At 39.7% G+C, this 17,818-nt stretch overlaps 1 protein-coding gene and 1 non-coding gene across 4 annotated transcripts in view; both read right to left on the bottom strand.

Moving 5' to 3' along the window:
- SLC9A7 (solute carrier family 9 member A7) overlaps positions 1-17,818 on the bottom strand; it is an 80,712-nt gene that overhangs the window by 2,521 nt on the left and 60,373 nt on the right. Inside the window, exons 13-16 of one of the 3 annotated variants that reach the window (XM_039571321.1) lie at positions 15,621-15,680; positions 10,825-10,888; positions 8,249-8,331; positions 4,958-5,063 (exon numbers count right to left, since the gene is read on the bottom strand). In XM_039571321.1, coding sequence (XP_039427255.1) covers positions 4,958-5,063; positions 8,249-8,331; positions 10,825-10,888; positions 15,621-15,680 — 313 coding nt within the window. Of the gene's footprint in view, positions 1-4,957; positions 5,064-5,087; positions 5,376-8,248; positions 8,332-10,824; positions 10,889-15,620; positions 15,681-17,818 lie in introns of those variants that run through there. The other 2 variants (XM_039571447.1, XM_039571380.1) reach the window with 2 other exon arrangements.
- Positions 1,138-1,323, bottom strand: LOC120411658. Its single transcript, XR_005604113.1, has one exon. It is a non-coding gene; the product is annotated as a U2 spliceosomal RNA (small nuclear RNA).

The following is a 17,818-nucleotide window of genomic DNA, read 5'->3' as shown; positions in this document are numbered from 1 at the left end:
ACTTAATTTCTCTATCACAGCAAAATACAACAACAAGCAATTGTACCGTGTTCCACTGCTGTTTAACATGGTAAAACGAAAAATAGCTGAGTTGGTCAGAAAATGGGCTTTCTTCATATTGGAAGGAAATTCGAATCAGTACTATAAATGTGCTTTCTTGCAACTGAAAGCAATTATTTCCCCACGTGAATGGCTTAGCAGGAGCTGAAATGTGTGTGTATTGCTGTTCCCTCAGTAGGCTGGACACCAATCAGGCTAAGTTCTCAAAATACATTATTTTCTTCCACTCCGGCAAAGGAAGGGGGGCATGGGCCTTGTGAGATGGGATGTCTGTGATCAGTGTGAGCAGAAAGCCCTGCCTCTACTGCAGAACAGGAGTTCAGGGCACTGGAGATTGAAAATGCTGATTAAACTGCCCATGATGAAAAATGCAGCTCCTGGCTAAATAAAACTTCCTGGGAAAGCTTCCTGTCATTATGTCAGAAGATAATCAGACAACATAAAGCAGCAGAAGCCTCTAGATGATACAGAATATTTAACTAACAAGGAGTAGAAGAGGTGTCAGGAGTTTGCCAAAATCAACGAAATAAAGGGTGCAGTTCAGTGTAGGGTGCGAGACAAGCCCTACTTCGAAGGAATGCTAATTCCTCAGAACCCTCATGGCATCCAAATTTATCATTGCTTTTTTGTGACAGGGTTAGTCTGATAGAGAGCACTGTTCTCAAAGAGCAATACAGCTTAGGACACTTGCTTTCTTTGTTTGCAAAGAAAACACTGAACTACTGGCACCATCTTAAATAGAAAAAAAAGGGCAGAAATTAAAGGTTTCAGCTATAATTGGCAGAAACAGCCTTTGCAATCTTTTAGTTGCAAAAAAAAGTAAAAGCCTGAGGTACAAGACCAAAATTATTTAAAGGGTCACAAAATAATCAGTTTAAGAAACTCTGGTATCTGGATATATATTGCTTTGAAGAAGAGACATTCAAATAGGGATGAAAATCATCAAAATGAGCAAGAAGCAAGCAGTTTGTGACTGTTGACTGATTATGTTTTTAAAAGTCGAAGAAGCTGCAAAGGTCTATCACAGGTTCCCTTTCATGGTGTTTGCCCTTAGAGAAGCACCAAGGAGGGGAAGGCAGGGCTAACAGAGCACCAGAAGGTACTGCTGTACCAGGGCCACATGTGAAGTGGCTGCAGCAAGCTGCCAAAGCACCTCCTGTCTGCACAATGCTATAGAACAGCAAATCCTTGCAGCCACCTATCAGATAAGAAACTGGTAAGAACACACTACACTTGAGCTTCCCCAAAAGGCTGAGAAGCTCTTGGAAGCACGAGGTCACAGGCTTTATACTACACGGCAAGTCCTACCTCAGTCTTCACTGGGTTGTCCCAGGCTACATTTACATTTACATAAACATGATCAGTTCGAGAGAAACACTGAGCTTTCTCTCAAGGTAGTGAACAAACATTGCCTTGTACAAGCCAAGTTCCACTTAATTTTTTCCATTCTGAATAGTATTGCAAGGAGCATGCATTTTATTTCATATATTTCCCCAGAGAACACCCACAAAAAATCTTATGTACTATACAGATTTACTATGTTTGCAAACAAAGAGGATGGTGAGTAAACCTATCGTGCTTCATGCAGCGTGAGCAAGTCTTTCAAGAAAGACAGGAAATGTATCCAAATAGATCCACAGAGACTTGAAGTACTCCCAAGAATAACCCTAAACAGGCCTCTGCAATCCCCTACGGTTCTGTAGGAAAAGCTTCAATTCACTCTGAATAACACAGGTCTGAACTTCACTGCTTAAACTGACACACTGGAATGGCTAAAGACCTGAATCCAAAACTCTGCAAAAGCCTGAATTCTGCTTTGGTGTGCTGATCATAACCTTGAGGGATCTCCCTGCAGTCTATCCTGTTTGTGGTAAAAGCTGTTCATGCTCCTAAGAATGCATGCTGGAGATGTTTTTTTATTATTAAAGCTTATTTAAAATGAGTTACTGCTTACAAAGCCAGTCTTTATTGCCTCCTAAGACAATGTAAAAAGAAACACAAGCAAAGTACAATGCATGTGTGAAGTGCTGGCAGTCGTCACAAATGCTGGTGCTGAACACAACACAGGCACCACAGATAACAAAACTCGCATCAGAAGTTACTTATCTCATGGTTCCAAAATGAAAGCATCAAGTACCATGCACGCAAAATATATTCCAACTTAAATCTGATGCTCCATTTAGTTTCTCTCTTTCTCAGGTAAATTTAAATTCACCAAGGAAACTAAGCAATTTTTGCTATGAAGCTAGAACCATTAAGGAGGGGGAAGAGGGAAGCCTGGCTGAACAGTTTTCTTATCCATTTTGAGAGTTATCTCGTCCAAAGATTGCAAATTAAGTTTCTTCACTGGGCTTGCAGATTTATAAATTAACTTCAATTCCTTCTAGTTTCATACCAAGTTGTCATACCATGTATGTGCAAGATATATACCTTTTTTAAGTGTGGAAGACAAAACACACCTCAAAACTAACAACAACAAAAAAGCATCCCCAGAAGTGCTTCTTTCAGTTGGGATAAATGACTGATAGAACAGAGAATTACTAAAAGTTTCAAAGGACATTTTAAAAGGAAAGGCAAAATAACTGACCTACATCAGTTTGGGATAAGCTGGAAAGCCCTGCCAACTGGTCATGCACTGAAGATAACACCAGAAGAGAAACTGGTGTTTAAAATGATAATTTTCAAAATTCAACTGCTAACTGCAGCAACTTTTCATGCTTTCAATTCTAACTTGTCTGTCTGGGTTGGAAACAGACTATGCCACAGCCTTAAAAGCAGTGGGAGAACATCAGCGATGAACAGGAACATCATCTCTGGAAAAAATCCACTGCACCTCACCCCTGTGGGCTGACTCAGAGCCTTACACATACTCCATGCAAACTGAAGCTTAGAGGACACGATCTCATGCTAAAGAGTAAGTGGTGGGTGGGCTTCATTGCAGGATTATTTGACTTTCAGACTTTCGAACTGCCCTTTGGCATTTAATTAACAAGACCTACTCCCACTTGTGGAAGTGAGAGTGAATTCTAAGTAAGGTTGCGATAAAGTCAGAGGAGAAAAACAAAACAACAAAAGCTAAAAACAATATACAAATATACAGTTAGCATAGCCACATACTTATTGCTTTCTTCTCTATATAGATAGCATAGCTCAGACATGCACCTAGAATGAGATCCAGGATTTCATACTTGTTTGGGAAATATATTTTGCAGCTATGTTATACTTTATTATTTACAGACATTTTTGTTTTTTGCTTGTTTAACTGAAAATCTTCAGTCTTTAATTCTCACAGGTGTACCATTTAATTTTCCTGGAAATACCTCACAAAAGCACTATTCTAATCAGTTTCTGTCCCCACAAAGACATGGCTGCCTCTGTTGCTTCACCTGCATTTAATAGAAAGGCAAAAATATTCCACAGCTTTTTAACTAGTAATGAAATGTGATAACCAAGTGTTGTAGCAAAGCCAGCCATGTAAAGAAACAAAAAGACACAAAGCAACTGCAGGGTTCAGAAATCCTGAAAAAAAGCTACAAATTAAACTTCAAAATTATATTGTTTCCTAAGACAAATGCAGCACTGCACTGAAATAGGAACAGAAAAGAGAACAATATGAAAGCTCCACATTATACACCTTAACAAAGTATACAACCTTACAAGCATTTTTAATGAAGTTAATGTCGTGTGTGTATCACTGAGCCAATCCATTAAATAATAAGTTTCCACATCTGGTAGTAGCCAAAAATGATGAGTAATGGGGGGGGGGGGAAGGGGTGGCCGGGCAAAGAAAACAAAGATGACCTCAACTATTAGAGAAAATGAAAGTCAAATCTTGCATGTTCATTCTGGTTAGATCCTCAGTTACTGGACAATTGCTCTCCTAAGATCATACACAGACAGACATATGGGTAATGCACAAGTAGGATTAATTGGTCTAGGATGCCTTCTAATCTAGACATGTTTTAAGACCTCCAGTGCCATTGCAAAGATGGGAACAAGGCCAATTTCTTGCATTACTAATAGCTCCAAATGGGCAACAGGTATCTCAAAGTTCTTTGGAATTTTTCTATCAGGTACAAGTAAGATGCTAATGATACCCACAAAGAAATGTAGGGAAAGATTTCAAAACTGCAATTAGAATTCACAACTCTCTAGGAAAGGATTAATAGACAACTGGTCCAAGACAACTTGAGCATAGAGATATTAATATCCCAGAGAACCTGCAAATTTGAGATATCCCACATAGTACTATGGTTTTATTTACAAGCAGCTCATGAAAAGTTGTAGATTTCAGAAGCACTGTACAGATAGGAATGCCAAGTATCAGGATCCTGCAAGAGTAATAGGAGAATAGAGCATTAATTATTGCAAGACACGGCTGTAAAGACACTGTAGTGACCTGCTAGACTGAGATAAGTGACTGATTAACAGTTTCTGAAATCTGATCTTAAATTTCACAGTGGAAACAATGAAGGGAAGTGCTACCAGGTTTTTTTCCAGCTGGGTAAATGTGTCAATGACATCTCTAAGGGGACCTCGAAGTTTAGCAGTAACAGGCAAAGAATCTTGTCCAAATTCTTGAGAAGGGATTGAATATTTTGAAGAGATTCACTGAACTGGGTTATTGACTAGGCCTGTAATTTCCCCATATTCTTAAATGTTATTTTTCTAACGTAATATTTGAACAATAAGTTAATTCCTGATCTCAAACAACAGAAGCTTTTGCCTCAGGGGAGAGCATCTTAAATCTTTTCTGCCTAGGAAAACCAGCACTTTCTTGCAGTGTGTCTATCAGACCAGCTGAAACCAGGATATTACCTAAAAAGAAAAAACACTCATTTGCTGAAGTTTAAGAAATAAAAAACAAAACAAAGCAGTATTGAATTGTTCTACTTACATCATAAACCTGGGGACTTGTCAGACAGTGGGCTATCAGGCCACACCAGCTGGGTAGTGTTGTGGTCAACGGAGGGCCACTGTGAGTGAGAATTGGCTTTAAATAACTTAAGTAGTTAAGGAAAACACACCAGTGCTCAAAAACCGCTATTGAAAATAAAGAGACAATTGTACATAAATGGGATTCTGCCTTTGAACTGTGATATACAATAATTGCATGCATAAAGCACCCTCCTAACATTTTCCCCTTGATTGTTTCAAGAGCAGTTTCTTTACTCACTCATTTTCTGCAAGGACAACTATCTAACTTTCTTCTTACGAGTTTCAAACAGTTGCAATGTTTCCAGCTTCTGTGCTGCCGAGTAAAAAGGAGTAAGCAAAGGTGGTTTAGTATTGAAAGGTCCAAGGGTATTTCTGCTCTGAAGAATGGAGCATGGTGTCAAGGTTGCAAGCTAGAGGTAGTAAGGTGACATTCCTATGTGGTTCAACATAGGGAAATAAAAAATTCTGTTCATTCAACATCCTCAAAGCAGTATAGCCACTTGATCTGCTGGTTACTGAGCCACAGAGGTGTGACCAGAGATATTACTCTGGTAATGCTCACAGACATTTCTGCAGTGCACATGCATGTACCACATAGAGTCTCAGAAGGGCAAAGGGAAAACTGTGTGCAAGAACCATGTACCACAGTGTGGAAGGAAAGCAGTGCTACCTAGATTACACTGAGGGGACATGCGGGTGAGAAAGGAAAGTGTCTTTATACCCCTTTTACAGGTCTGCTCTCAGGTAAATCCATACTTTTCATGAGTACTCCACACTGATGATATGCCTGAAAAAAATACCCACTGGCAGGGTGTCTGTTAAAGAGCAGCATGTTGATCTTCACTAGCACATGAATCAATCTGATTATTTTAAATACAAATATGTAAGTTGCAGGCATTCTAGTTACTGTCTTAGGCCTCTAAGCACACAGAGAATCAAGTCCATTTGCAAATAGAACAGTTTCCCTCCCAACCCCTTTAAGATGCTTAGGGCAAAGTGGGGGTTAAAAAGGGGGCTGTTTTAGCAGAGAGCTATCCCTTCCCTGTAGCAGAGCCTGGCATAGCTGTTTACTCGAGCAGAGTTATGCTTCCTCCTTTCCTCCTTCACTAAGGGTGAGGTTACACCCATTCCTGGAAAGAAACGAGCTCTTCGCCCTTGCACTAACCCAGGCTCCACGCTATCCTGTGCCAGACAGGCAGCAACTCAGCCATGAAAAAGCAAACCCAGTTAAAGATATCTGCTACTTCATCACAGCTGCAGTTTTCTCCATGTTTAACAGTTGTGGGTGAACCCAGGGAACAGCCCACAACATTAAATGAACTCTGCATTCCACAGGAATGAAGTTCCCACTTATCCGTGTGTACAGAGCTCTGCAGGCAATAGTGAGCTTTGGAACACACTTGTCCATCACTTACTCGCATCTTCTTCAAGTTAAGCTCTCTTGCAAAGAGTGAATTTGGAGACAGTCTGCCTTTCTACCCAGAAACCAAGTGGATGCATGGCAAAAAATATTTTGACATTTAGCCATGGATATAGAGGTTTCAATTCTAAAGATCATCCAATCTGTACAATTTAAGCCCACCTAACCAGTGCTTATCTGAATGCCTTCTTCTAGGAGAAGGAGCAGGCTTTTATCTCTAACATACAGTAAGACAGTTCTGCCTCTTAATTTCCTTGGCACAAACTTCACAGAAACTTTTCCTAAATATTGCTAGTTACCACTGAAAAAAAAAAACAGAATGCACTATCAGGATCCTTTAAGTTTCTGTGAAACAGGTAGTTAGGCTGTAATTTTCTCCAAGCACTCCCCCTGCCCTTGCTGCAGCTGCTGGAGAGGGACTGTTCTCTGTAAGCATCAGCTGAGGGAAGTCAGCATTGCCAACTACTCCTTTCATCAGGCACATCCCTTTTGTAAAGGCAAGGGGAAGAGGACAGCTCTGCTTCCTTCTTAAAAAGGCAAAAAAGAAGCAGTCAGCCACAGTCAGACACCTTCACGCTTTTAACACCAAAGTCTCTCTCTTTTTTTTTTTTTTTTTTCTTTTAATAATAAAAATTGACCTTGAGGCACTTCGAGGCCAGTCACTAGAACTCAAAGAGTTAACTTGGAATTACGAACATCTATGAATATTTCAAGTAGCACATACACTCCCTTCTGGGCTTTGGGTCAGTACTACTGCATCTGAAAGCATTGGTCACAAATAGATTTTATCCCAAAAAGGCAAGGGCTATTAGGATCCAAATGTTTTCAACATGCTACCTGGGTGGGAAAGCCTCATGCACAAGGCATGGAAAGAAACTACTGTGCTCCAACCAGCCCAGCAGTCTCTCATCAATCAAAGGCCAAGACCCCAGTGAAAGGACTCATATGCAAGCTGCAAGAACATTAGGCACCTATCACAGGTCATTGCATATATTTAGCTGCCCCAGAATTTACTAGGAATTCAGTATTGAAATTTCTTTGAGTTTCTAGGTATAAGTGACTTGCTGTGGCCACAAGATTTTCTTTGCCATTTTCTGCTAAGTGACTGTACGCTGTTGAGGAAGAGCAGCTGTATGACATACTGATTAAGTAGATTAAAAAAAAAACCCAAACCCAAACCCACAAGCAGGAAATACAGGACAGCTACACAAAAATTGCTCAGAATCTTAAACAAGGTGGTCTAAATAAGATAATAATATCTTCAGCAAGGTACAGTACTATATACACTCAGAGACACTCTGCTTTAACACCCATAGTAATTTCTGGATATACTTAAGGAGATGAGCTGGATCTCATGTAGTTTTTTTAGTTCCAGAACTTCCTCTTTAGAAATCAACCATAGATTTTGGGACTTCATCACAAAAGCAGATGGCTCTGCAGAGCAATGAGTCGAGGCTTAGACATATACAATGAACTGGAAAACTAGTTTGTGCTATGAGCACCAGTGAGAATGAGAACAAATAAATAGAACAAATCAGAGGACCTGAAATAGTTAATTGTCTGTCTTATTGTTTAGGAAGGTACTTCATCTCCTGGAACTGACTGATTTCTGTCCTCCAGCAAGTGTCACACACCATGCATTAGGGAAAGGGAAGGTCTGACTGTTGAGCCAGTGAGTTCAAGCTTTGGTTCTGTGCCTTGAGCCTGTCAAATACTTGAGAGAGTCAAACAGCAGAAAGATCAAGTGCTTAAGGCTACACATGGGTACATAGAAAGGAAAAAAGTGAACACTTCATGCCTTGAAACTAAGCTGTGTGTTCAAAAGGATACTTGTGGTCAAAGCTATACCACAGCCTGAAAAGCCAAGCACTTTCCTGCTTCGTCCTGTTCCTTCGCGCAGAATCTTGGCCATCCTAAAAGTAAGATAAAAACATATTCAATTACTCCAGGCAGAAAAACCAAAAATTATACACTCCAATAATTCATATTATAATGTCCTGTCAAAAGAAAAGACAAATTACTTCAATACTGTACTGGGAATGCAGAAGAAAGCTGTTTGGAGATTTGCTTTATACTGAGTTTACTTTCCTTAAAAAGACCAGAAACAACTGCAGTGAACCGAGCTGTCTTCATTGCACTTAAGTTACCTCAAGTTACCAAGTCCTCTACCACCAAAACCTAAAACCTTATCTCACTGTTAGTATAGGAATGGAAGTAGAAATAACTTCCAAACTGACAAATAAGCCTCATTGATATTCCAAGACTAATTCCTATTCATTGCTTGGTTTGCTTCCTTAACTCTAAGTCTAACTCTAGGTTTGATGGTTTTTTCTTAAGCCTGATGCTTCTTTGGAAGAACAAGGGAAATTACCATATCTGATAAATTCTCAGAAACTTGGTGAAATATATCACATTTAAAAGAAACGAGCTTAACAGAGAATCCATATAAAGATCATGATTGAGGGAGGTCATGCAAATCTCAGAAATGCTGGATCAACCTTGAAAGGGCTAATAGTGCTAAACATAATCTCTTAACTAGCTGTGCTGCAAATCATCACACCAGCTGGTCTGCAGCTGCATTTGTTTTTACTTTTGTTACTGTTTAGGGTTTGAATGTTTTGCTTTATGTTTTTATTTTGTTCTTTGTTGTTCAGGTGGGGGGGTGTTTGTGGCCAGAGGCCAGAGTTAAACACAGGAAAACAGAAGAATGCCTTGTGTGAATCATCTTCCAAACTATTAGAAAAGAACAAGAAGGATTATACTGTGTACTTCTGACCTGCAAAAAATCCATAATCCACCAAGAGTTAAAGCTTAGTGCATTTTCACTCCCTCCCCATCCCAAATGATGTATTTTCTTTAACTGTGACATACTGCTGATCTTGGCTTGGTGAAAGAAAGATGAATCCAGAGGGAACTGGCTAATGGACTACATTAGCAATGCAATGCACAGCTAAAGAGGGAAACAAATGGGTAAGTTCTTTATGTTTACATGGGAAAAAAGCAAACAAGGTATTTCCACAGCAGACACTGAATGAGAACAGAATACCCATGCTCTGTTTCCCGTTAAAGCAATTCCTCAGTTACTGACAAGCTCAGTCTGAACTGGCCAAAGCCATCTTACCACAATACTACTTCCTAACCTTGGTTTTATGCAATAATTGTGGCCTTCACTGTAAAAGGTGTTTTGAGGCCTGGATTTCTGGTTGCTTCCAGACAGTTCCAAAACAAAATTCACCCTTACTGGTAGCCAGCTCCACCATTTCAGCATCTATTTTTTGTGCTGGACACAGGCTTTTACAAAGAACACAGAGATGCCCAAGTGCAGTTTCTTCAATGAAAGAGATGCTTCCTGAGCAAATAACTCTTACCTCTACAACATGTAACAGGGAAAGAAAAAGAAAGGATAAAAAAACCAAAAAACAGGAGAAACCACTAAGAAAGCTAATCCCAAATACATGAATCTATCTCCAATCAGCCTGAACACCATTATCATCATACAGCACTTGCTCCCTAAGCATCCTCTAGATCCAAAGTTACCTGTCATTCAGCTGCGGCTAGTAGGTTTCTACATAAGCAACCAGCTCTGCTGCTGAGCAATCAGTGTCAAGCAGAACTCTGGAAGAGTGCAAACCAAGGTCTGGACAGAGGAAACTCCAATTTAAGCCTGAGGAATTTTTGAGCTGTTTTGTTTTTTTCCAGATCTTTCACTCCTCCTGTGAACCAACTCAGTTTATAGATAAGCAAAACTGAAAATTCTGCTATGAACAACATTTTTCCAATGATCTTGTTTGCCAATGGCATATTTTAGGGAAAAAAGTCAACTCTTGGGGTGTTACTGATGCACGGAAAGCTTTGCTAAAGATTCACAGCAACAGTTTGCTGAACACAAATGGCAATTTTCCAGAGCTTCTTCTGCTTCACTCATGTGATAGGTAGTCAAGGCAGGATCCAGCTGGCTTGTGGTTTGGTATGCAAGAGTCGAGATCAGATTAGCAAACTTAATCTTGGATTCTAAGCAAGTCCAAGGGCCAAAATTTGGTATCAGTTAAGGAAGAGGAGCCAAGAGTATTACCTCTGAACTGAGAAGATCTATGCAGTAGCATGCTAAAAGCAAGCATGTCGGGTAGGTGGGGGAAGAGGAGAGCACACTGTTATATAGAGTGTATTAGTAGATTTGGAAGGTTTGTGATGCCTTAAGTATACACAAAAACGTGAACATGACAACATTACATCCAACATCACTGAATGTTTTTCAGTGGGCATTACTTCAATATTATAAAGCAAAATCCCCTATTGACTTGCAAGCTAGGAGAGAAAAGTTTTATCCATGCATACATTCTGCAGTTCTTTATTGTCTTAGTTATAAAATAAGATCAGCATAATAGAGAAGTTATATAATTACTTACTCCTTGTAAGACTTGAAAGCTGTCATTAGTAGGTGGAGGATCCTGATCTGGGTCAACCCCAACCCTACAGAAACATTAGGAAAACAAAGCAAGTGGTGTTACTGAGGGTTGCAAATGCTGCAAGTTTGGCAGAACGCATTTTAAAAGCACTTTAAGCACCCGGCAAAGCTGCATCAGAGAGGTTATAAGAATAGATTGAGGAAGAGCTGTCCATTACTCCCCTGTAGTTACACAGCTGTAAACAAGATACTTTTTCATTCAAGAAACTGCTTTAACTCCATCTCACCACCAACTTTAACTGCTTACCTTTGCTGCCAATTTTTTTAGAACACTGGAAAATACTATTTTTGCCTTTAAAAGTGGATGACATCCTCTTCAGTGGAGGGTATCCCTCATGTCCCGCAGGAAGAAACCAGAAACTAAGGATAAAGTCCAGCCTAAATATCTCCCACAGCAAGTAACTTCCAGATAAACCTGAGAATGGCTGAAATACATTATTTTGGAAAGACACGCACACTCCAATTTTAATGCACTATGTGAAGCACAGAAAATATTTAATAAAGAATCACAACATTAATTTTCTGCAAGTTTCATTCACCTAACACAGCACAGCCACAGCAGACTAACAAGTGGCCTGTAGTCCAGCCTTCCATCTGAGTGAGGCAGGGTTTGTGCAATGAGATGATGGATGTTGACAGAATAATATGTTAAGAAGAAACTGTCTACTCACTTTTGCTTAGTTAGAAAGCATCTTATTACTGAACCATCCTTGCACATAGGGCTCCTATCCAAGATTGGCATTTAATCCTTGTAATTATGTTCAGGTTTTTCTGGTCTGTTTTGGGGGTAGCTATTTGTTAAGACTGGACTTGTCTATTTTATATCCTATTCATGTCTTGATCTCTGTCATCTCTTGTAGAACTTAAACCTCCAACCTCAAAAGTTGGATAAGATTCTCAGTCTCAAATGTGTTGTTTCAGTTCCACCATGTTACATCGTAAGTGTGGGAAAACACCTGCAACAGCCATTTCAGACAATAAGATTTTGTTAATGTCATCACTTCTCCTCTCTTAGAAGGGACTGAGCTGGGTTAATGCAATTTCCTTGTTACTTAGATTTTTTGTCAGCTAATTATAGCCCTGGTGTTTATGCAACAGCCCTAAGGATCACCAGAGACCAAGGGAACCTTGCTGGCCAGACCATATCACTTGTGTGTCCCAGGGACACCATGCTTGGATCAAATAAAAAGACAACACTTTCAAACAGCTTCCAGGGCAGCGTTTTTTGGTACAATAGAAGAAGAGAAGTTTCATCCTTGTGAACTCACAGCCAGCTCAAGGCCTCACATTAGTTAATGTAGTTCAGGGAAAATCCAGAAGGCTGCTCTGCAGCCTCATATAAAACTAGTGCTGACCCAGTCCTTTGCTTGGATTTTTTTTTTTTTTCTGAGCTTCTTGTTCTTTCCTCATCACTTCCTTTTCCTATATACAGTCATCTTGAACTTTAGTCACATTTAGCCTGGAAATTCATTGGCGCTGACCAGCCTCAGAAATCTTCACCAGTTTAAGGGAACACTGGTTAGATGGATTGAGTACTGGATTGTAACACACGCTAAAATAAAACACCACACACAAGAGCTCTGAGAAGTTACAAGGGCTGAGATGTTACTGCTTTGGCTATCACTACATGAGAAGGGGTTTTGGGTAGGGAAACTGGTTATCTAATGCAGAAAGCTGACAAGCAACACCAGAAAACCGACCCAGTATGGCTATATATATATATATATATATATATATATACACATATATATAAGATTTCACATTCCTTTATAAGTACACATGAAAATAACAGAAAAATATTTGTGGCTTTCCAAACTCCAGCTGCACATGGAGGAAGGTTCAATGTGCTATGCATAGCAGCCAGGCTCATGTTGGCTGTGTAGCTGACCATGTGAATGGGGAGATCAAGAAGCTCATTCCAAACGATGAACATAGCTTGCATTCCTCAAATAGTTTTTACTCCCTGGGTTACCTATTCACTTCACACTACATAAGAACACCAAACAATTCAGCATCTTGACTTACAAGGCTGTGCATTTGTTTTGAGGATTTTAACTGCCCTTAGCCAGGGGAATGGGGCTTAATGGAGGACCAAAGCAGGATAACCACACTGTTCAGTGAAAAGTCACAGTGTATCACTGGCCAGGTATTTGGGTTCGCTGTTGCGCTGAAGAGGAAAAGAGAACTTTTCTATATTAAAATAGCTCAAGTTTTAGGAAAAACCTTTTACTACAGGTGTTCTTTTCAATATTGAAATAGTATGTCCACAGAGTTGTCCATTTAAATTTTTTTCAAAGTTATTATTCAGATGAATTTATGTTTTGAATATTTATAATTCACTCTTTTCCATAAATCACTTTTTAAAAATTTTACTCTCAAAGCCTGTTCCTCAGTTCAGAGATTAACACCAAATACATTTCTATTTTGAATTCTCACAACTACTTTTTGTATCTTTGAAACAATATGCTCTTATCCTCTACTCTGGCATCAATTGTATAGGAAGCTTTATTTTTTGGCAGCAAGACTGCCTGTTTAAGTTTCAAGGTTTATATACCCTGATGTCATGACATGCATCACAGTTTTTTGCAGGCCCAGCCTCCAGAATTCTAAGGAAGTCTCACCTATATCACCTGAAAAAAAACCAGCACCAAAACCCAGGCAAGTCTCTCCCAACCTCCTTTACAGTGAAGAGAAGCACCCAAAACACTTAAGTTACTTCATCCTTGCTTAACTACTTCAATAATTAAAAGTATGAGTAAAGCTGATGCATGTATGTCTTCAACATTGATATTCTTCTTGTGGTGAAGAGAAAAAAATCCATTTCACATGCTCAATATATTTTAAAAGCTTCCTGTAATTTAAATGTGCAGTACAGGTCAGTATCAGCTCTCATTTATTTAACCTGTTTTATAAATTTAACTGTTACTGGATGGATTTACACAGATCCCCTCCCAGAGGTCAGTGGCACAGAGAGGGCAGCCTTGCTAAAGGCTGGGCTGTTTTGCTCAAACCCCATAGCAGAAAGGCAGGTGAGCAAGTGCTGGGTGAAAACAGTGTTTTACTGAAGAGGCACAACCTCTGTGATGAGGACTGAGGGGCACAGCAGCTGTGGCACAGCCAAGGCCAAGGTAGTGCAGATGCCAGCAAGTATCTTTGTTTTCCCTTCCACCCTTTCTGAGAGCCCTTTGCAGCAGCTGCGTGGGGATTCCCCAAGGGTGTCCAAATAAGTACAGTAATAAAAAGAAGATTTCAGATGAAGAATATGAGCAGTGTTTTCAGAGTAACAGTGCATATATATTTCAAAATTGGTGAAAAATCCATTTATTTCCCCCATTTGAATCACTTCAGTATGTGATAGACACCTTATTCCTTCAGTACAGACAATTACTAGTATGTAAAATTCAGACACCTTTATTTCAGCCTTGGGAAGGTCATGGGAATCTGTAGATGAGAGTATGCTATAGTAAAAATTAATCCAATTTAAGTGTATTTCTTCACTCCTCCCTAATGAAAATATATTTTTAAGGCAAAAAAGGCTTTTCATGCTTTAATATCTCTGTAATAGCAAAGGGACTAGTCTTGAGCTCCTAATGCCCAACACCAAAGCACAGCATTTCTTAACTGCCTCCTGGCCTTCTTGGTCCTTCTCCCACAGCTACAACTCCAGCATCACATGTAGGAGAGCAGCTACTTAGATTTGATCTCTCAAACATTAGGCTTATGTATAATTCAGTAATTTAAACAGTGTGGGAGAAAGTGGCTGACGCACAAAACTGAACTAAGTGGATGGAAATGAATGGTAAAAAGGCATTTTGAACTACATCAAGTTCTCTACTACATCATTTTAAAATGTGTGGCATCATTTCTTCTGATACTTCAGAAACTTTTCCAAGGCCCTACAACGCATAGATGACAAGTTACCAAAATACCAGGGATTATTACATTTAGCATATGTAATTACTATGGCAACAGCCAAGAACGAGTATAATAGATAATAGTTCTCAGATTGTCTGTACAAACTAACACATTATATCTCTGGAAAATCTAATAGTTTGCTGGAAACCTTCAAATGTGACAAGGTACATGAAAAACTTTTCATTGCCCCATCCCAAAGAGCTTTCTTTACATGAATATTCTGTATGTTTTTATATATGTACACACACACACATATATATATATACACACATCCCCCTATAGATGTCAGTTAGAGATTTATCTTACTTTAAATTCTCTCTATAACCATGTTATCTGTTCTAAAAAAAAAAACCCAGAATCCTGATGTTTTCTTGTTGATATATCTGTGTTTTTAAAAATACATCCCCAAAGAGGCCGGGCTAAATCATCTATGAAATTCCTTCCAACCTGAAGAGTTATAGGAATTAACCTCAAGCAACGCTTAATAATACCTTTGTGATTAAAAGTCATAAGATCAAATCCATGATTTTCAGCTCTCAAGTCTTCCAAGGCCAGAGGTTCTAGTTTTGCTTTATTAAATATCTACAGACAGAGTTAAAGGACGTGGTGGTTTATAGTTTCGGTTTTTTTAGACTAAAGGTGTGATGTCCACAGCTCAGAAAAAGTGAATAGACTCAGAGTTGAGGAACATGTACAGCACTCTCAGCAAAGAAGCAGCAGCAGCATGCCACAGTATAGAAAAAGAGCACACACTCAGTGTTACAAAGATGAAAAAAAGCCAAGCACCAGGTTAACGTGTCATCAAGGAAAGCACAGTGTCACCTGAAATACAGCCAGTGGCTTTCACTCATCTCTTCCACCGATGGAACATGGTCACCAACTCTGGTACAGTACAAGAATGCAATGTGAGTAACAAAATGCTCATGGGATAGGGGCTCTACAGAGCTCTTCAGCAAAACAAAGCAAACCAACAAAAAAAAACTCCCACCCAATCAAAAAAAGACAAAAGATACATGAACAACAATGGCAGAGCAATGACAAAGTGACCAAAAAAAACAAAATTAGCAACAGCAGCAATTTATGATTGGCATAATCATATCCAGCAATATTCTTCATTCATTCAGATCCCAACTGGCAAAGCATCTGTATTAATGACAGACTACATCCCCCAGAAAACCCCATTCAGTAGCTCTCTTTGGTGCTGCACACAGACAGAGCCAATCTAAGACAATTCCTACCACTTCAGACCTGCACGTGGTCTGAAAGAGAGAGTCATCAGAGGAAGTAGCCATGGGAAGGATACAGGTATGAGAGGGGTCACCAGTACTGCCGGGTTTCAGAGCGCTCCAAACCAGCTGGTAACAAGAACTAAATCACTCCACTGGTTTAACTCACAATTGACTATCAATATTTGATTTAATCTCCAGTCACAGCAGTTTTTATTCCTTGCTTTTCCTTTTTCATTTGTGTTTGTGGAGGGGTTTTAGGTACAAATGAAAGCATTTTGGCTTCCAGTATTTTTCACATACGTTCCTTAGCAGCCGGTGGGGTTTTTTCCCCAATATTTTTCCACAAAGACATGTGTCAAGAACTATATATTGCTTATGTGAAATAAAAGCCCAGATGATCAGAAATCCACAGAGGCCTCACTTTAGAAAAAGCAGGTGTACACACCCTGGTTGAAAGCTGGCATCTTGACTAACCAAATATTTAAGGCCATATCTTGTGATATGAAGAGCATGTACTCATCTAATCCTTGAATGTCAAGGCAAATAGCAGACTTTAGATAGCTTTGTTTTGGATTCCAGGTTCAATAGTTCTTTTCCCATGCCAACATACACTCCAGGTCAGAGTACTCTGGTCCCCAAGGCCATCACTGAGATGGTTCTGCATGTACAGCAAAATCTAAAACTAAGAACTACCCAATAACTTCCCTTCTATGACTCCTTTCTCTTTGCTGTATCTTTGCCAAGTTAGTATACTAAAGTTTTCCCAGATGTCTGTAATGAGTGCAGCATTTTTGGAAAATTTTAGCTATTTTGGAAGAGTTCTGTTTTTTCTCAGAAGATGACTGAGAAAGAAGAGAACTCCGACCACCGTGTTTTTAAAAAATAAAAACCCAATCACTAAAAACCCTTGGAATCAGAAAAAGTTGTCTCAGGTTGTTTTTAGGACGTCTTTGGGTATTTGTTTACTTCACCTGACCAAGACAATGACTTCTGAAACTGCTGGCTGAGGCTTGCCAGAGCTTGGCAGTTCAACTCATATCATCCATGTGCTCTAGATGTGTCTCAACCCAACTCCTTACAGTGTCTTCCCCACACTTTTTCTCTCTAGTGTGAATTGCTGTGTTTCAGAGAACAAGAACAGAGAACAGGAAATATCTCCCATGCTTATTTCCAGACTTCCAGATGAAGAGGTAATCTCTTTCCTACTAAGGGAAAGGCCCAGAGGGGTGAGGCTGGGTCTCAGAGGCTGCACTGTGCCACTCTTAAGAGAGATTCAAGACTGATGATGAAAAACTAGAGACTGGGAAAGAAGGAAGAATAGAAAAACTAGATAGGGAAAGACAACTGGAAGAAGCAGTACAGAAAGAGATGGGCAAGGAAAAAGCTCAGAACAGAGGGCAAGGGACAGCCCCTGTGTCTGTGCATCTGCCTTCAAGGGCAGCAGAGAGTGGCTAAAGGCAGTGAAGGATCTAAGTAATACAATAATGGAAACAGGCTGCAAAACAGGAGAATATAGCCTCCTATCAGACATCCCCCACACCAGTCTGGAACACAGCATGAGGCTGGATCCCAGCGTCAACACTCGCCTCCTGCCAACCCAGCACACCAAGGCGTGCTATGTAAGAAATGCACATTTTATCACTGGACCACCCTGGGTAAGAGAATGGAGTATAACCTGAGCCTGCCACCACACCAACAGTTTCACCACCATCCTAGATAGGTAGTTCACATAGCAACTGGCTAAGAGCTAATGTCTCCAGATTTCTTTTACAATTTTCTGTTTTACAGAAA

The sequence above is a fragment of the Corvus cornix genome, chromosome 1, assembly GCF_000738735.6.
Source record: "Corvus cornix cornix isolate S_Up_H32 chromosome 1, ASM73873v5, whole genome shotgun sequence".
NCBI lineage: Eukaryota > Metazoa > Chordata > Aves > Passeriformes > Corvidae > Corvus > Corvus cornix.
Note: the sequence above shows the minus strand (reverse complement) of the source record. Positions and strands in the feature narration are given on the sequence as shown.